Here is a 21195-nt window from a genome sequence, read left to right on the forward strand (position 1 = left end):
ATTGCATGGCACATTGCCCCATACTAGTTTCAGTGCCTCTAATAGCCAATCATCTCCTCTAGTGAGGTTGGCCATTGCAGATTGCTAGAAATTGATTCAAAAGATTTGATCAGTATACAAAGTCAGTGCATTGCTAGGGAGGAGCCAACTGTCAAAATTTATATGGTTAATGATGAACAGTTACACTGCCTATTTACCTTGCATTTTACATATTGGGAATGATCCTGGAAACTCTCTTCCAAAACCAGACACTTTTCTGACTGTTGTATATGTTAACATTTATTACCTAATAAGTGCCTAGTATATTTAAATCTAGGCTATTAATCATTAATAACTATTGCTACTAATCATTAATGGTTTTAACTAATGCTAACTAATATTAACTAACATAAATAACTGCTATTAATGTTATATGCTGCTTAAAGTGTACTACCCCAGGCAACACCAATAACAAAAACACCTTGTCTGCTTACTCTTCCACTACCTAAATGGGTGCTTATTAATGAAAACCAAAAAATATTCAATCTCTATCCAGCCCACATACAAACACACACTTGAATACAACCCATTTGCTGAGTGAGATGCTGTCTCACTTGCCAAAATAGACGCACAGAATTTTATAGCATTTCCAAAATGTGACAATGCATGGAGGGTTGGAAGGAAAGATGCCATTATTTTCTCAATTTATATCTGACTATATTTAAAGAGGACCCCTGCATCCTCTAGTTTTCTGCTGATTTGAATATAGAAGATTAAAATATTGCCTTCTCTTACTTAAATGTGAGCCTCTATATGACACACCTTTCATATGCAAAACTTACTACTGAAATTATTCATAGCCTATCATGAATAATATAATGCAAGACTCGAACTTCCTAAAAGTCACCTGCATAAGAACAGAGTAAGAACTGGCTATTCTGCAGGGCACGCTCAGAGGCAGTGATGCACAAAATTGTGTGTGCAGAAATTATTTTCAGAAATGTCACAGAAATATCAAGTGCAACTGAATGTAAGGAATTTCTTCTCAATTCTCAAACTATCACTGGAGCCTCAAGTACTTCCGAGAATTCAGAATGTACAATGTGCCTCATTAAATGTAAGAATGAGATAACTGAGATTTATATAGGCAGATTTGGCAGCTTTTTCATATTTACTTGAATTGTCAGATAGAAAAATCAAATAAATAGTTTGTTATCTAAGGAAATAAAGTATGTGCTCATGGAATGGTCCCAGAGAAAATATTTCTATTATAGCTGTGTCTATTAGATGTAATTTATGAGATTCTCTAAAGTTTTACACTAGCTATTTTTGTTCATGCCTTTTGTTTGTCTTTATTTCATAGACTGCTGCAGTCAAATGTGAACCTCTGAAGTTACCTTTATACACTGCATAAAACTTCACATGCAGGCAATTAAAAAAATACTAAATATATATTCACAATCCTTGCACACATTTACCATGGAAAAGAACCCATCTGTATCCAAGCTATTCCTTGAAGAGGCAGAAAGTTGTCACTTTTAGTGGTTTGTTTTACTGACAGCCTTGCAGAGTTACATAGGGATTTTTAATCTACAGAATTCCAGAGATGAAATTTCACTTCCTTCCTATAGGTTTTTAAGAGTATTCCTTACAGGATACTATTGGTCTTCTACCTATCAATTACTACAGGAATTTGATTTTGCTTTTTAGCACATTACAATGTAATTCTAAGTTAGAAAATTTAACTGGAGTCTCTGTATTTATGTTTACCAACCTCAAAACAAAGCCACTATTCTCTATTCTGTTGTAGGCTTTAAGGAAGCTGAGATTTGACTCCAGAGGTCCCACCTCAAATCAGCAAGTGATATTTGTTAAAAAATGGAGAGCCGATGATGCAGTGATATGGAGTTGAGAGGAGGAGCAGAACGGAAGCAGCCATATAGTTTTGCACGGCTAGAGGAGCTCAGCTACTACTGGGCCAGCATGACAGCATGCAGCCTGCTGGTATCCTCAGGAGTTTGCCACCTGTTATCTGTAAATCTTTTAGAAGGCTGGAAAGCATTTTTTAACAGACACCCTCATAAGCTGCACAATATCTGCTGGAGGAAGAAAGGGGATAACCATCCTCTCATATATCTACCTCAGCAAATATCACACTGATTGAATGCTAGCTATTTGTGGTTGTTTCAAGACCAATGCCCCATTCACAGTAGTGCGTATTTTGCTTGATTAGGAAACACAGAACAGCTTTCTTGAAATGAGATGCCTTTCTAGTGCATAGCTCAAGTGTGGATGTTGACCCGGTTTTCATCAGGAATCAATGTAGTCTGACAGGTAAGTCAAATAAATCAGAAATGCTAATGAAATGCTCTAAAACATATTAAACTCTTTTACCCTGTAAATTTGAAAGTATTTCTATTGCTTGGGAATAAAAGTAAGACCCAAGTTAGTAAATTTACCTTTAGTAAAAATGTGCAAGGAACATAGAGGACTTAGTGTAAGTGCCTCCACCTTGTATAAATCCTCAGTTATATAAAGATGGGAACTGTATTGTTGCTGGAAATGTGTAACTTAAAAAAACAGAAACTCTGGGTAACCTTATATAAAGATGGGCTTATAAGGCCAGATTCCATGTTTTTGCTGATTTTAAACAGGAAAGCACTGACTAAGGGCAAAGTTGTGAAGATATATGTTATACTTAGACCATGCTAAATCTGTTGAATGTTAAGTGGTATTAAAGTTAGAACATGCTGTGAGCAGTCATGTGTTAAGGGTTACTACTATTTTTTGCCTGCACAACTCTGACTTGCCACTAAAAGGGGGGTGAACAGGGACAGGGCTTAGAGCCAGGATACCTGAGCTTTAGTCCTGCTGTGGGTGTGGAAGTTGGAGTAGTTGGGAGCAGTGCACCCTGGGAGGCTAGAGGACTGCAACTTGCTTGTTTTATCTCCATCGATAAGACCGTTATCTTAACACAACCTAGGTAGCACACCCTAGATCTAACCCTTGCCTGGTGGCATAACTTTTAGACACTCAGAGGACACTTAGCACAAATTAACAAGCTTTAACATGCATATGTTTTAAGTGCCTTTCAAACGGTGTAAATGCAATGTGCAACTTCACCCTAAGTGTTTGACCACAGTAAAACAAACAAAATAACTGAAGCCTGTTACCATAAAGAATGGCACACAACGATCCTGGTGCCCTCAATTAACTGGGGTGTGGGGGGGGGGGGGGGGGGAAGGTCTTCAGGGTCAACCCTTTTCATTAAACACATATCCAATCAAATTGTATATGCATTTTGTTAATTACTGTACACCTGTGATTGTAAAACTGGAGAGGATTGAAGGGGAATAATAGACACGAGTTGTTTGAGGAACTGAACAACTAACAAGAGCTCAGAGATCCTGGGGTCCAACCTAAACCCATCCTTTTTTGGGGGTTTGTATTTCCATAGATATGAATGCTACTTAATTTTATTTTTAGCTTTCCAATAAAGCAATTCTCTTGAGAAGAGATAGGCATGCTCTCTCTTTTTTCTAGGGCCTTGCCTGTAAGATAGGGTGTGGCTTAATTTGGGTACCCAAAAAATTGGGGCACTTAAAACCACTTTTAGATATTGTATATCTTGCACTTCAAACTATTAATAGCAATAACTGAATTTCTGAAAAATTATTTGTCAAATCTGTGCTAATGAAAATGGCTAATGATTTAGCTTGAAAGCAACATATTGCTTCTATCCAATTAGAAACCTTAGGACACCAAAGTCCATGACTCTAAACAGATTATCAGCAAGAGTCTGTTGGCTGCTTTGTTAGCAATTAGCTCTGGAGTACTAAATTGGTTAGTACAATCTGTCATTTTATGGCTGAATTTTAAGTTGTAAATATTCTCATGAAATGTTCTATTTTTCTCTTTTCCTTTTACCCTTTCTTTCAAGTAGGCATTTTATTCCCTCTTATTTTGCAGATCCCTTTGCACATTTTTTTTTCAGCTAACTGTTCTTCTTAACCTCGCTTGCAACAGACCCCCAGAAGTGCTGGTCACTGACTTCACAGCAACTCCTAGATCAGTGAAAGCTCACTTTGCATCATTCATCTGAACTTGTCTTTCCCTCTTTTGAGAAAAAAAATCAAGGTGCACATTTCCCTTGTTAGATTTTCAGGGGGGTGACATTCATCTTTTATTGAGACATACTCATAGAAGAACACTGATGGATTTTCAGAAGGTACCTTGAAATAAGGTTGTTTCTTTTAAATTTTACTCTGCCCCTCCACATGAGATGCACTCTAAGGTCTTACTTTTGGTGACAACTCCTTCTAGCCGAATGATGTTGGGATGATCAAACTGTCCCATGATGCTTGCCTCTCCCAAGAAGTCTCTTCTCTGCTTTTCAGTGTATCCAACTTTCAAAGTTTTGATTGCTACTGAAATTTCCTTCTTAGAAGGAAGTTTTAGACGCCCGCTGCACACTTCTCCGAATTCACCTGGTAAAGTAGAACAGAGGCAAAATATGAATTCTAGTTATTTCTTTAGGACTTTAAGGGGGAAGGTGCCATTAGCCAAGTCACTAATGTAATACATCCTTTGGTTAAGTTACAAAATCGAGAGTCAGTGACATCTATTTTAAGCATGAGACATTCAGACAGTTATTTAACTTAATTAATTATGCCTGTTTTATATACTTTATCTACACCACAGGTCCTGATGCCTCATTGAAGGAGTATGTGTGGGACAGGAGCAACAGGACCAGTCGATATGATGCAGTTACATCAGAGTAGTGAGGCAGTCCCAGAACCCTGTCCTGACCTACCACTCAGTAGAACAGAACAAAATTAAGTGGCTTAGTGATTTCAATGTAAGTAGTGAAAAACTATTACAAGAGTTTGGATGTAGATGCCAGAGACAGTCTGCTGGAAAAAAAAGACAAACCTTTAGTAACATTGCTCCACTATAGCTCAATTTTGCAAACATGTGTGATGACTTTTATGGGTTAATATTGACTACATATATGCAATATAGCTTACTATTGTTGCAAGACAGAGCCTTTCGTGAAGTGCTTTGGGATCCTCAGATGGAAAACACAAGATATTTTTAATACTATTTTATGCAGTTTCCTTTGTTCTTTGTTGGATACACATTGACAAGACAGGAGCATGTAAAATACATACGAAAAATTATTTTATGTTTCATGTAAGCAAATCAAAATCTATAGATAAGTTGTTAGAATGTACTTTCTAGATGCCTTAACACTGCACTTACATACAATTTGGATTGCTTTTTTCCAAAAAAATTGTCTTAGAGTATTATTCCCTGTATTTTAGATATAGATAAATTGTGACTTTATACTAAACAATCTCTAAACAATTGTATCAGGTTAGTTTTAATGCCTTTAAAAATCAGCTAGGGCAGCTGTTCTTGACTCCCCGTAATTTAAATTTGACACATTCCAAGAGAAAAAATAAAAAAACCCCAAAAATGGAAAATGACTTGCATATGCTCAATCCACATATGAGGCATATAAATAACCACTTCATTATAGCCTATATATCATGATACTTCCCCCATGTGGTTTACTTAAATGACATAGAAAACATTTTGTTTTGAACAGACAAGAATGGAATTGCAAGCTAATGTTTTTTTCCCCATAAGGCAGCAATGTCTAGAGCTATTTTAATGCCCATTTTCTATTGATAAGCACCAAGTCAGCCCCTTTTCCTCAAAATGGTTTACATTTAAATGTAAATAGCTCCTTATATGTCATATTTAGTCAGATGCTCTGGTGTAGAAAAGTCTAACTGGGAAAGGAAGAACTACAAATCTGAATCTGAATTGATTAATTTTTATGTGAATCAAGAAATGTTATTGATGTTTTTGAGCGATACATTATATTAAGAATGATTATACTGTTTATACATTAGCTTTTTACCACTTAATTGATGTGTCTACACATGCATTTACTTCAGCCCAAATTTACTCTACTCTGGAGTAAGCATTTTTGGGCAGGCATTTATACATGCGGGGATTAGGGAGCCAATTTGTACCAAGTTCCCTGCAGCCCTGCAATGGGCCCCTGCTGCCAGTGTGGGGAGCTCCAGACTCCGCCTGGGTGCTAGCCCAGGGGCTAGCAGGGAACACCAGGCCAGAAGACAGCTGTCTCCTAGCTCTGTGGGGCTGCCTGCTACTGAGGTGGGGACAATGTCCTCCTGCCCCAGCAACAGGGAGCTTCTGGCCCTCGCAGCTGGGGGGAAGGGGCTGGGACCTACACCACCCCTGCAGCTTTTTCCAAGCCCCATGCCTCAATCACCCAATCGGGGCATGGGGCTGCAAACTTCGCTTGACCAGGACAGTTCCTGGCCAGCCCTGGGCTGCACAGGGAAGTCTGCATGTGCAGCCCAGAGCTGGCTGGAGACTGCCCAAAACAGGAGTTTCCAGCCACCTCCAGGCTGCATGTGCTTCCTCGCACAGCCTGGGGCTGGCTGAGAACTGTCTTGGTCAGGGGCAAGTCCCAGCCAGCTCCAGACTGGGTGGGGAACTGTCCTCATGCAGGGAAGTCCCAGCCCCTGCTCCACAATCGCAATCGCAATTGCAATCATGGAGTGGGGGATGGGGAGTTTATTCCCAACTCCAAGATTGCCAGCAGGGAGGTCTCAGTGCTGGCTGCTCCATGGTCAAAGGGCTCAGGCTGGGAGATAAGGGTCACTCAGCACCCTGTTCCCCAATGGCAATGGTAGAGTGGGGGCTGGGGGATAAAGATCTCTCAGCCCCAACTCCCCTATCATGATCTGGGTGCAGGAGGGTTGGAACTCCTTGCTGCCAGGGCTGGGGGACATAGTCCCTGCCCAGGCTCCTGTGGCGGAGCCCGCCCAGGCAGCAGGCAGCTCCTGGGGGCAGGGAGCTATCTTCTGCCCCCTAGTGGATGGCTGACGAGGAGCAGATTTTGCTCCTGGTCAGGCATCTATATGAGCATTATGGCACCATTACTAATCCCAAACAGATTTGCAACTTGCATTTGCAGGTACCAAATTTACTTGGGATTAGGGAGGTTTATTGTGAAGCAAGCACGTGCACGTATAAATGCACATACTTACTTCACAGTAAACTATGCTAATGTGAAGTTCAGTATCTCATGTAGACATGCTGTAACAGGCATCGATTCCAAGCCGAGCCAAGCTGCAGCCCGCTCACCTGTTCCTGCGGCGACTGCCCGTCTTCTCACCTGCCATGTCTTGATGTTAATTAATTAATTAGCGGGAGGCTGCCCATTATAATTCCCCGATGGCAGGGGGCACTCTGCGGCTCTGACCTCCCCTAATACCGCAGCCCAAGCCTTGTAGATGTAATGGCTGTTATCTCTATTCTGCCCCCTTTCTGGGGCTCACTGTGCCCACACTTGGGCTCAATCGCCCCTCTCTGGGGCTGGGGTCTACGCACCCCGTAAACTGCGCCCTCACTGGCACCTGCTTACTAAATGGCCCCCTTCCTGGGAGCTCACCCCGCCCACGCTGGGGCTTCAGAAATGCCCTTCCCTAGGGCTGGGGTCTATACACCCTGTATGCTGCGCCCTCCTGGGCGCCGGGGTCCCCACACACTGCTGTTGGCCCCTATGAGTAGGTTGCACCTTCACTGGCGCATAGGCTGCGCCCGCACTGGCGCCGGGGTCCTCACTTTACCGTGAGCCCCCTATGAGGCCTCCTCCAACCCCTAATAGCCTCACCCAAACCACTGGTCTAATAAACAAAACAAAGCACAAGCCCCTAGGCTGCAACATAACTATAAGCCACCTGGCTACAACCACACTGCTCCAACATCTTGGAGCTGACTCTCAAGCAGTACCTGCGGTTGCTTCTCGCATCTCTCCTCCAGGAGCTCCTGCCTCTCTGGCTGCTGGCAGGGAACTTCCAGCCTGGCCTCAGCCCTGGGCTTTATAGGGGCCAGGCCCTGCCCCCTTCTGGCCAGCTGACTCCCATTAGTTGCCCCAGCAACCTGCAGTTGTGCCCATTATGTTCTGCCAGGGCTCTCTCTCCCTGGCAGTTTTCACTCCTTAGGAGCAAGGCACTGACGTGCCCTGCGACACATGCCCAATATGTCAATCCCAAATGCAGTAGAATTATTTAGGCCAACAAAGGCATTTTAAGTCATTTGCCCACAGAGATTCATTTTGACATTGATGAGGTCATTATCTGTGCTAAGCAGTGTTTGCAGAAACTGAAAATGAGTGTATAGTACAAGAATCAAACATTTTGAGTAGACAACCTTTTATGTAGTATGCTTGTTTGAGTAGATTTAGTGATTAGAGAAGCACTGGACTGAAAGCCCTCACTACTAAAGTTCTGCCTGTTTACCTATCAGTAAGTCTCCCCGCTCTTTTGAAGGTACCAACTAACGGGCAAGAGGAAAAATCATTCTCCAGAGTCTCTGAGATGGAGAAAAATGGTGTCAAGACAGATTGGTTTTAGTTTTTAAATATAAACTCATCTTAGAAATTAACATACATTGCCTATTTATCTGAAGCAGTCGCATGAACCTGTATAATACAGAAACAGCTTTTTGTCACCACTAGCCTAAGTTAAAATTCAACCAACGATCTATAGCTGAAAGTCTTCATATCCCATAACCAATCTCCAAGCTACCCAGTACCCAAGTAGGATTTGCTAGTCTGCTAATACAAATACCTATCAAAATTTAATGGAATGAAGTATTACTCAAAATATCTGCACATACGTTGCAGTAAAGTACTAGAATAGTACATGTTATATTGTACTGACATTTTCTAAAATTAAATGTATTTACAGAGTACAAAGCCACTCACTGGATGAGAAAATATATATTTTAATGATTTCTGAGGACTGTGGGCAGCACAGTACTATTCCAGGCTCCATATATATCATTAAAACTCCTAATAAAAAAAAAAAAAATTCCCCTACCAGCTAAAACTGCCAGTATGCTTTTTTAAGGGCAAACAGTGATACAGTTCATATGTTAGCAACCATTCAATCCTGTTATGACATCCTTTGAGAAGAAGGCCAAAAGCACGCCTTTAAAACAGGGAAAAATTGGAAATGTATCTTGTGCTATAGCTTCGTATTTGCTTTTCTATATTTTTAACGGCCTGAAAAACTATTAACAAGCAAGTCTTTTATAACTATTATTTGGTCACTGCCAACCAGACTTATATTTATGATTTCAGCAAGCTGAGTACAGAGGCAATCAATCCTTCATCTCTGACCAGAGTCAGGAATGAGCTGTTTATTTGATATTTGTTATATTTTTGTGAAAGAAAAAGTTATGCTTCATGTCCTTTGTCTCTCTGTACCAGTTAACAGCAACTGTGCAATTTAGATGCAAGATGAACTAAGACAAAAAAAGATGATTTATAAGAACATTATATTCTTCCTTCAGACCCAGCATGTAAAGCCTGTTGACCTAATTGTCAGAACTTTGGAAAACTCATGAACATTACCGAAAACAATGAGTATTGTAAGCTCTTCTGAAAATTATATCACATAGTAGCAACACTCCTGTGTGGACTGTGAAGATTAAGTGAATATACTTAAATAAGACATTTTTTCCAGCTTTCATATAGATAGTAAATGTAAACAGAAGTGACAATTTTTGTCCTACCTCACCTTTGAAAGTGCTCTATAGCTGTGACCAAACACAAATGCATGGCCAAAGAGCACTTTAAAAGGGCCTAAACTGACAAAAATCTGAACCTTCGTTGCATGAGGGTTCAGATGAAGATGTTCTAAAATGGAGTGCCTTCATTAATGTCTGTCTGCACACATCAGGAGCAGGGCTGGGCTGAGTGCACCATGGGCCAGTGCCCCCCAAGAAGTGCCAGTGGCACTTCCAGGTTTGCCAGCAGCACATCCGGTTTTGCTGCTGGCGCTTCCGGGGTTGGCGATTGGTTGGTGGGGGTCCCCGTCCTCCCTCCCCTGGTCAGCGATTGACCGCTGGAGACCCCCAGAGTCAGGAGGCACCAGTCGCCCATTCTGAAGACAGCACTGTAGCTGGGAGGGGGGATAGGCAAAGCTACAGGAGAGTGACTGCAGACTCGCAGCTGCTTCAAATTGCATCTGAATCCTCCAGCCCCTGGGATCCAACAGAAAATGTCTGTTGGGTTTGGGGGATCATTGTAATTCATAGCACTTCCTGCAAAGTGCTACAAGTTACAGTGGGAAGCTGCACTTCTGTCTGTGCTTATTGTCATGCTTTCCAAATAGGTGAGTATCACAAATTAATCCTTGAAGAAACTGTAACATGGTGGTTGGGGTACTCCAAATGCATTAACATTTAGTCTCTTCACTTATAGTACAGATGGATTCTCAAAGATCCTGGGCTAGCCCATATCTATGCTGGCAGACAGGAAAACTACACCTTTTCTACATGAGCCATTGCTCTTCATCCACTTTAGCTGAGCTCACATGAGTGAAAAGTGATTGGATTTCAGCGGGAAATAAGGTCTGTCAACAGAATGGCTTTGCATGCTGCTAGAAATGTGACGGTTTTTAAGAGAGAGTGCTGCTGGTTGTCTCTGACATCCATCAGGTATTGTTTGCTGCTAAAATGACATGCACAGAGGTGATGTTGCCTTGCCTTCAAACTGATATGCCCATTTGGATAATCTAAACAGACGTTATTGGAAGGACTCTATATGATATAAATCTTTTCAGGGGATCCCAAATGTTTCATTAAATTGGTTGTTTGCTCCATCAGTCAATTACATTTTGTTAGGAGTTTAGACCACAGAGCTTCAGAGCAGACAAATCCGTTAAACTGACTACTTCCTTGATTTGATTTTAAATCTAAATTTCATGGAATTCCCCCCTGCTCCACCACAGATAGAGGGAGTCAGCAAAGCTAAAATTTTCATGAGCTTTGTGAGCCTCATCAATCTCATGGACATACACTGCAAACCTTACAGAAAAGGTAGTGGCCAGTCTATTAAAACTAAATACATTTTGATTGATAGGATAAATGTTAAATGTGCTTTGATTAATTTGGACATTTTTCTATAAGGCTGTCCAAACTTTAAAAGAAAAGTGAACACTTAAGGCTTAGTTCAGCAAGGGCTTCAATCCATTTCTATTCAAGAAAACACTCCCCATGTGCTTAAACAACCTTTAAAACCAATAGGATTTAAGATACACTTAAGCTTTTTGCTACACTGGGTTGTTAAAAACATCAAGTAAATTGTTTTAAATGAACGAACAATCAGGTGAAAACCTGAAACAATTACTATCCAAGCTGAATTTTCTGATGCCCAGATTCTAACTGAAATCCTCCATGTTTTTGTTCATTAGAAAAGGATGTACCTTTGTTGCACCAAGGTATTCAAAGGCATGTGGATACAGAGACCTTCCCTATTCCTCCTTATTAAAGTCCCTGGATAAAGCCTTGTGGAAATATTTGAAGAACTACTCCAGAACGTTGTGATTACTTCACCGACCGGTGTGTGTAATTCTTAATTTCATGGTTTAATGTTTAAAAGAATCGCTCTTCAATTCTGCTGCTGCTTAATGCAATGTCTTTATCATCCTCTGATATTATTCACGCTTACATCTGTAAAGAAGGTGACTGATGGGCAAGGAATGCCCAAGACATTGGCTCAAATGACATTTCAGAAGGAAGGTTGGCAGTATCCTCAAATTGAAAAAGTGTTCCTGAAGATGCTAGCTAGAAACATGGAAGCTGGAAGAGCAAGCTCTGGGGTATGACATCTGCAGGCATTTCATGAGATTTGGATTCTATTGAGGGCATGCTGCCATGAGGCAGGAGATGCTACAGGTGCTACAGAGGGGTACAGCTTCTCCATAGATTTATTCAATGCTGCTGTCACCTCCCTTGAGATCAGTGTGGGTCAAAAAGAATCTGCTGATTTTGAGGGTCAAAAGCCACTGCTACTTTCACTGGGGTGGAGTGGTTCAGGAAGAAGTTTATGACATCCTTGCCCCCTCAGGAGACCTTTGGTTTTGAGGCTTATCGGAATATAAAACTCTTTTCCCCACTGCCATATATTTCATTTATTAATTTGTGCTTACTGTTCAATCCTATATGCACTGTGATAAAAATAAGTAATATCAATGAGTTACAGATGCTCATGCACACACACACAGAGCATATAAATGTTTCTGGTGATGTACCTTCTGCTTTTAAGATTCTCACAATATATGAAGCCCAATATATTCATCAGGTAGCTTAAGCTTCCAGCCTCACAGAAATATAACTTGGGATTTTGAACCACTCCTTTCTCTCTCTCCCCATGCTACTTCTAAAAATGCATGTGCAGTGAGCACACTGCTTCATTGCTTTTATTGAAGAGGATGGAGAACAGTGCACTCTTGTGGGACAAAATTAAAACCAGCAGTAACAAAAAGTCTACTGCCAAGGAGCATAATCTGACTTTTTCCTAGCAGCAATGAAGGGGAATAAAAAGTGTATGAAAAATTATTCCCATGTTGGGTTAATTGTGATGTATGTGGAAAGCACTTGCTTAGCTTTCTTAATGAAATCCTGCAAAAGTGCTTGCTGAAAGCCGGTTCCTTCTTCTCAAAATGTTAATGAGATCAGTCAAAGGTTAAGGAAAAAATTCGGAAGCTTAAATAAGAAGCAGCATAAAACAATATCTGATAAATTTCAGGATTCAAATACTTCCATGGGGCGCGGGGGCTGAGATTTTACAATTATCTACTGCACTCTGACACATCACATGAAGAGGAATGAGTGCCCATCAAGACCATGGATATCCTGGAACACCGACAACATAGTTCAATAAGACACTTGCATTCCTGTTCCAAAATCTGCCCATCTTGACTGCTTGCAGATGTTAAAAAAAACAAACAAACCCAAAAATGCAGTATTAACCAGAAGAAGCAGCATGTTATTTGACCCAGCTCTTCAGCATCTGTATAGATCGGGAGCTTCAGCAGGGCTTTTTGGTGCTTTTATCTAACAGCTGATTCAATCACCTATTAAATAAAAGTGCCAAAACCCTCATGAAAGCACCTGATCTATACAGACATTGGGTGAGCTGGATCCAACTAAAGCAATGCCTCTTCTGGGCATGCGCTGGGCTTAGCATGGGAGTGTGCTGAGTTCAAAGTAAAATACCATTTTGTTTTTTTTTAAACGTCTGCAAGCAGCTTACTGTTTGTTTTAAATACAATCTATATTAAAGGGCATTTCTATGGCCCAGATGGCCAGTAACCAGCCAGCCAGCCTTTTGGTCCTAAATCACTAATTCAAATTGAAAAGCTGACCAAAATCAATTCTGGGATCAAAGGTCATCACAACCTGATGGGTGGGTGGTGACTAGTATGAAGTGAATTCCAGGAGTCAGTTGAGGCCATATATGGTGTCGATATATGAAAAACAAAACATGACAGCTTCATAACTGGTTGCTGTGCTGACAAACTGCAATGATACATGCAGGACTGAATGGGTGCAAGCCTGAACAAGATTTTCACTCTTAACAATGCTGACTCAAAAAAAAAAACTTCAAGTAAATATTGAGAAACTGACTTGTTATCTGTGCTATGTCTCTTTGGGAGAAAAGCATAAGACCCGTATGTCCAGAGCTGTTAATTCAGAACCTTTTCATAGACTAAGTTCAGTTTCAACAATTGCTTGTTTCTTGCCAATGAAAAAAACCCAACTCCGTAGTGTACACCTAGCCCAGATATGTGCATTCCATATGGATCCAATCACAGATGATCCATAAATATTAACTAGCATTCAGAGTTAGATTAATAAATTCCATGTATCAACGCCTCCTTTTAATTTGAATTGTTAATGGTCATTACCTGCTCCAACAACTTTATCGATGGATATATTGGTTGCATCCAATTCCTTGGCAAACTCATGCACAGCCTGGTTGGGGTCTTCATATGTATGTGGGTCTACATATGTTCTGAGGCCTGGAAGTTTTACTGTTTAAAGACAAACAGAAAGAGAGAGGAAAGATCATGTGGGCTCAATTAACCATATTAGGAAAATAGGAGAAGAGCAATAAACAAACACACACCAATCACTATCAGAAAAAAAAGGTGCATTGCTTCCTCAGGTTGTACAGAGGACGATTAGCTGCTTTTGAAGGTTTCTGAGAGGCCAAGGATTCTTAATAGCTTGTGAATACAACATTCAGGAACACACATACCTTGCCCTTCATTAATGTATCTGTTTTCAGATACAGACCATCAGGTTTGAAAGCAGGCCCTCAGACATATCTAAACTTGAAAAACTGGCCTGCATTTGAATATCAAAGTACTACCTCATCATGTCCACTCAATGTTTAGATACTCCTTTACTTTGCTTTTTTCAGGGTAGCAAACAGAGGAAAAAACTAAAATATGATTTGGAATATATACAAACAAAATTTTCACTTACGGAAGAATTGACAAACCATCATTTATGAGGAATGCTCAAGAGTCCTCTCTAGAGTTAGTGGCAGGCTGGTGTTGCTGATTCTGAGACAGACAATACTGAGAACAAGACAATTCTTCTTTTCCACAGTTTTCTGACCTGTGGTTTTATTTCATCTGGGGCAAGCAGTATGCTGAAATAAGTGCCTGGGACTACATGGCTTTAGGGGCAAGTCACAAGTTAACCTCATCTTTCCCCCCACCATCATCAGGGCTGGAAGGAAAGGAAACACATTGTCATCCCAGATCATCCCCTTTGGCAATGGTGCCGGAGGCAATCTAAAGACTCTTTCCCCGTCTTCCGTCACTTTATAGCTGGGGGCCCCCTTCCTGCATGAGTCTGATAAATTGTGTGGCTGGCTCTGAATTAATTTTGTATGCCATGACACTTCTTTAACAAAAAGTAAAATAACCACCATCCTCAGGAGTATCCTTTCCAAGTATGGCCTGAATGTGTCAAAACTACTGACCTCTGCTATAGTTTAAATGTACTTTTCAGTGCATATGATAAGGAAAATAACCTTTTTTAAAACCATTGGTTAGAGTGTGGCATTGTTTCAACGAAAAACTGCAAATGTTTTCTTGCAGGTTTTATGAAAAGTAAATTTTATGGAGATTTATTGGTCTCAGAACTGACAGGAAAATTACAAAAGCAAGCCCCCATATTCACTGCCTCCACAACAATGCCAACTAAGACTCACGCTCCCAACAAAAGGGCTGTGTGGTATGTGCACACTAATAAATGATGAACGTGCTTCCTTAAAGCATCTGATGATTAAAGAATCATTTGCAAATAAAACAAAAAGTAATTGGCCGTATATTGCTGTTGGTTAAAAAATCTTGTAAATGCTTCTCTTCATCTATGCTGAAGGTATGTTCAGGCTCCCTCTGCCCCCAATAAAAATAACAACAATTAAAAGCTTCTGCTTAGTAGGGCTGCTGATTTTTAATGCTGACCCCAGAGGTTCCCAAGATCAGGTGATGGTGACTGCAAGGAGAATAATCCATTCACACCCATAATTAAGGGCAGCCCATATAGTCACTGGGTTCTGTCATGAAAAACAGATAATAAACACATGTACATGTGTTAAGCTGCACTACTTTACAGCTCATTCTGTGCAAACATAATAATTTACATTTCCATTTTACCAGCATGAATTGCCCTAAGGGTAGCAAAAAATAGAAAGGGCCTAGCCAAAGAGGGCAAGGGGAGAGGATCTGAGGAGGTGAAACACATTTCAGCTCCTTTGAAGTAATATTATAGGATTTGTAATAAGGCTGTAGGGAACAGTTCATGGCTGGAGCTTTTTTTTTTTTTTTTTTTAAGTAATTCAGAATAAACTAACTGAAATAAACCAGCTGCTGTATTTAAGATGCAGAAAGTTTATGACAGCCATGAAAGTTACTTTATCTTCTTGCAGTTAATACAAACAATTTTTTGTTTTTGTGAGAAAAGCTGGAAAGGAACAGAAAAATAGTTTCAACAGTGACACACACATGCAGAAAACTTGACAACTCTAAATATGTTTGCATAACCAGTCACTTTTTGGGGGGATGCTTCTCAGAGAAGTGATCAAGACCCAGAATTCATGACCAACTGGATTCATCTTAGTATCAGCATGGCACTACTCAGAAAACAGAGCTTAGGTATCCAAAGCCAAATGAAAAGCAATCTAATCCACAAGAATTTTAACTGAGCTGACAGGTTTTAGAAGAGTGATTGTACCATTCTGTTGTAAAGCAGTAGGGAGAGCTAACTCTGATCTGTGATTTGTCTGTGACACTTATTTTTTTAATGGCTGCTTTTATTTTATAACCTAATTAAATTTGAATGATGAAGCTCTAATGACATGGGGCACATACAACTGAATGCATTGTTTGAACTTAGTTTGTCAGCTGCCAAGGTGCAGCAGTAACAAAGCTCAGCCCCACATGCTCCATGAAAAGAGGGAGAGAGTTTGGGGCAGGCGGGGACAATAACTCCGGACAAAAGAATGATAATAACTGTCACCTGCCAATCGTCCGGCTGCAACAGTAATTGGGAAGCAGTTCTAATTTGTAACTACTGTGGCATAACCCCATGGCATGGAATGGTAATGCAATTTTTCTTGGTATACAACCGATTGCTATATCCAACAGCTTTCTTTTGCAGAAGGTGCAGTGTCTCCACTGCTATCTAGAAAGTGATATAAAGGTAGAGCATAATTTTGCTGTAATCCAAATTAATTTTAAAATGCAGTACCCCATATAGTATAAATGTATATATGCACTGCCAGACTATATTGGTGTCTTAAGTGCATAGTATATTTTTTTAAAAGTGCAATCTAATCACAGCAAAAACTAAAGCATGTGAGAGACCGGAGAGATTTCATAACGAAAGGGATTGTTACAAGAGCATCCAAGAGAAGCTTTAGAATAGACATCTTGATTTTTTAATTACAAATTGCTATTTACTGATTGTAAAATAAGGCCCAGATCCAAAGATTACTGAAATCAATAGGAAAAATCCTATCCTGGACTTTGGATCAGGCCCTCAGAAAGCATACTATGCTAACTGCTTCACCCCTATCATCAGGCAACTGTATATTAACACATTAGAGAGGACATGTTCTTTGAGCAGTGAAAATTGCAAACAAGACCACACTTAATTGACATGCTTGTCTTAAGAAACCTCTCTAAAGTCTCAGAATGCTTACTTCTAATCTCAATTTATTAGCAGACCAACTTTGTAAAGCAAACCTTTCTCCTTGATACTTTCCGTAATTGTCAAGTCAGGTTCCGCTAGTTTGGGTTATTTTGCTTTGGAAAAGTTGCCTTTATTTAGATTTCAAATGTTTAATAATAAGGAAGTTTGTTATGTTTTTCATTCAAGTAACGCAGAGCAGAATCAATGTAATATTGTATTATTTGAACACTGCCAACACTATGCTGTTCATTACCTATCTAACCATGGTGGAAAGAAACTGCACCAAATATTAATTAGTTGGATGAACTCTCCTGCCTGACACAAGAAAACTTTTCTTTCATTTATATCTAAATTTAAGCTAGTTGCTGAGCTGGGGATTAATTCAATAAAAGATATAGAGTCTTTCATAACTTACAATGTCCATTCCCAAAATGTAGCCTCTTCTCATCAGCACCATGTTTAGACTTGTTATATCCACAAAATCTACAAGCAGCAGAGAAAAATATAAAGAAATGCATATAATTTTACATCTTAATCGTTTGATCAAACAAAATAAAATGTTTTCCCCATAACAATTAAATACCTGTTTGGAAGTTTAACAATGTTTCCATTCTCTACCATATAGAGTCAAGCTATATTCTCAGGGAATTCAAGGAAATTAGCTAATGAGAGGATTTGTTGATTTTTGACCCCTACCATTTAATTTTACAATTGCCTAAGAATGTGTTTATAGCATTTTTTAACTAGTACTGTATGACTGGTGCTGCTCATATTAGCAGGCTCATTACTGAGTAGCAGTGCTCCAATTTCTCAGGCTACAGAAAGGGGGAAGGTAAAGTACAGCCATTCTATTGTCTGACACCACTTGACTGACCACGCTCATCAAGTGGCAGATGGGGAATAGAAGTAAGAATAAATGTGTAAAACAGATGATAAACTAACCTCCCAATCAGGACATACACCACAACTGTGAGAAGAATAATCGCTACTGCAGCTGAAATGGCGATCATTACAACCTGGCTATTCTCGCTGGAGATGGAGAAGGCTGGGAAAATTAAAACAATAAAAAAACATAAAAAATAACCAAGAAAGCATTAAACACAACACAACTGACACACATTTGGGTATCAGAAAAATTAACCCATTATTTCATTGCTTTGTTCTGAACTTTGAAAAGCTGCTTCCTAATATTCTAAAGAGTAATGTTTCATTCCTTTTCTTTGCTTTACAAGTTTGAAAAAGATTTTGATGGTATTTATTACTCTGTTATTATGTTATTGTCATCTGTGACAAGAGCAAGGTAAGAAGTTCAAGTCTCTAATTACCAGCATTAGCTTTATTTCTGTAACATTTTCTAACCAAGGATCATAGGGCTTTAGAGGACAAAACCTCAGAGTATCATTGTGAGGTCAGGAATCATCATTATCCTACATATACATTTGGGAAGAAGTACATTATAAAGAGCAGTCACTTCAAACTGGGGCAAATAAGCTTGTGGGGCTGTGGAGAAGTTGGAAATGGAGAAAAGAAGTCTATGTTAGCAGGCTAAACAAATGGAGGAAAGACCTTATTAACAGATTGGTGGTCTCTGTGCGTTATAGACATAGCCTGGCTCATGTTCCATAGATAACAGACATACAATAATGATTATGCAGCCTTGACAAACTAATAATTGTGATGAAATTATGGGGCAATTTAATACCTATCTACATAAGATATACACAAATTATTCAGATATGTTCACAGCTGTGGTCTGTCGGCCATTCTTCAAAACTATTGATCAGCTTCTTTCTGATTACCCTGTGGCATACAGTTATACATTATAATCAAGTTAAAGACAACACAGAAAGAACATAAATGATTTTGTTTTTCTTATCACATACTTCCTATCATCAATGATTTTTTTCCAGGCGCACACTGTTTGTCAGTTACTACAAAGGCTGAAGGTCACCAAAATAGCCATTTGCAGCTAATTGGTTTTAAAACAAGGAGTTCAATTATTTTCCAGAATAAGAGCTGAGGGAAGGGGAATAGCACACATATCTCAAACATTCAAACATGTCAAGTGCAAGACTATTTGGCTTGTTACTAATTTTTTCTGTTTATTTTTAAAGAGTTATTTTTCACAGTTAGACGCGGGAGCGGCGAGAGACGCGCGGGTGAAAGCTCGCTGCGCCCCCGCTTCCCCGAAGCCCCCCAGAAACCCTCCAGCAGCCGCGGAGCCCCCCGCTGACCCCCAGCGCAGCCGGGGTAAGCAGGGCCCGTGGAGAGAAGGGGCTAACCCTTTAGTGTGTCTGTGGGAGGCGGCAGCTGAGTGGAGCCGGGCCGGGTCAAGCCCCGCCCAGGCCCCTACTTCGCCCAGCTCCCCAGGGAGCCACGTGAACAGGCTGCATAAACAGGCGCGCTTCTCTGCCGGCGCGTGAGTTGGAGCGGAGTTCGCGCGGGAGGGCGTGCGGGAGGGCGCCAGACCCTGCCTGCGCACCCCCCAGGGTAGACAGTCCCAGCTGTAGCCAGCCTACCAGAGGCATGACACGGATGGGCACGCGCCGCACCCCGAGGGTCCCCTTGGGCTCCGCGGCCCCCCCCCGGCACCTCAGAGATAGCCACCCAGACGGAGCCCCTGGTTCCGGGCTCCACGCAGACGGAGCCCCTGGCTCTCGGCTGCGGGGGCTGCCTGTCCCTTTTTCAGGCTCTGGGACCTGGGAGCATGGCGACCTCCCCTTGCGGGGTCTGCTCCCTTTTGGGGTCTCTGGTACACCAGCTGGTGGAGCTCCAGGCCACAGTCCACAGACTGCGTGCCATCAGGGACTGCGAGCAGGAGATAGACTCCTACTGCCAGGCCCTTCTCCCCCGGGAGGCAGAGGGCAGATCACAGTCTCCCTCCACGCCAGAGGAGGACTCTGGGACCTCCTGCTGTGTCCAGCCAGGGGCATGGACCAAGGTGGTCAAGGGCCCTAAGGCCCGCCGCACCAAGGCCCCACCCCCGCCACAACTGAGCAACAGGTACGCACCTCTTGCTGCCCCAGCAGAGCCTGCTGAGTTGCCGGCCCCCACAGGCAACATGGGCCCAACTGCAACTCCCGCCCCTGCTCTCCCCAAGACAAAACGTAAGGTGTTTGTTGTGGGAGACTCCCTCCTGAGGGGGACGGAGGGGCCAATCTGCCACCCTGACCCCTTAGCCCGGCAAGTCTGCTGCTTCCCAGGGGCCCGCATCCGGGACATTGCGGAGAGGATCCCCAAGCTCCTCAAACCCACAGACCGCTATCCCATGCTCCTAATTCATGTGGGCACCAATGACACGGCTCGGAGCGCTCTCAGCTGGGTCATGAGGTGCTACAGGGATTTGGGAGCGGGGCTAAAGGGTCTGGGGGCACAGGTGGTGTTCTCGTCGATCCTCCCAGTCTCAGGCTATGGGCTGAGAAGGGACAGGAGGATCTATGTGGTCAACCAAAGACTGCGGCGCTGGTGTCGTCAGGAAGGCTTTGGCTTTCATGACCACAGCCCGCTCTTTGGCGAGAGAGGCAGCGAGCTGCTGGGAAGAGATGGTCTCCACCTCTCTCCCCTAGGGAGGAGGCTCTTCTCAGCCAGACTGGCTGACCTGCTCCACCGGGCTTTAAACTAAGCCCGCTGGGGGACGGGGGCACGACCGCCACTGCTGGCCCGCTGAGCAAATCTTGCAAAGCCAGCGGATCATGGCACTCAAGGGAGCCCGCCCCAGCCCCAGCCCTGGTAAAATCTGTGGGCAAGGAAGGAGCCCCCCAGGGGGCGCTTGCCTGCCTGTACACAAATGCCAGGAGCTTGGGGAATAAGCAGGAGGAGCTCATCCTCCTGCACAGTGCAAACAATTACGATGTCATAGGGATCACGGAGACCTGGTGGGACTCCACCCATGACTGGACCATGGGGATAGATGGCTATACCCTGTACAGGAGGGATCGTGTAGAGAAAAGGGGCGGGGGTGTAGCTCTCTATGTTAAGGAAAGCTACGCGTCCCTGCAAGCCGATATTGGCGACCAGGGTGGACGGCTGGAGACCCTCTGGGTTAAAATCCGTGGGGAACACGGCACAGGGGACACAATGGTGGGAGTCTATTACAGACCTCCCACC

At 42.0% G+C, this 21195-nt stretch overlaps 1 protein-coding gene across 2 annotated transcripts in view; it reads right to left on the reverse strand.

Moving 5' to 3' along the window:
- Positions 1-21195, reverse strand: part of EPHA3 (EPH receptor A3) — a 377391-nt gene that overhangs the window by 72189 nt on the left and 284007 nt on the right. For both annotated transcript variants that reach the window (XM_019476436.2, XM_019476435.2), the window contains exons 8-11: positions 18031-18133; positions 17504-17571; positions 13785-13910; positions 4281-4466 (exon numbers count right to left, since the gene is read on the reverse strand). In XM_019476436.2, the coding sequence (XP_019331981.1) occupies positions 4281-4466; positions 13785-13910; positions 17504-17571; positions 18031-18133 (483 nt within the window). The remainder of the gene's footprint in view (positions 1-4280; positions 4467-13784; positions 13911-17503; positions 17572-18030; positions 18134-21195) is intronic.

The sequence above is a fragment of the Alligator mississippiensis genome, chromosome 1 (assembly GCF_030867095.1).
Source record: "Alligator mississippiensis isolate rAllMis1 chromosome 1, rAllMis1, whole genome shotgun sequence".
Lineage (NCBI taxonomy): Eukaryota > Metazoa > Chordata > Crocodylia > Alligatoridae > Alligator > Alligator mississippiensis.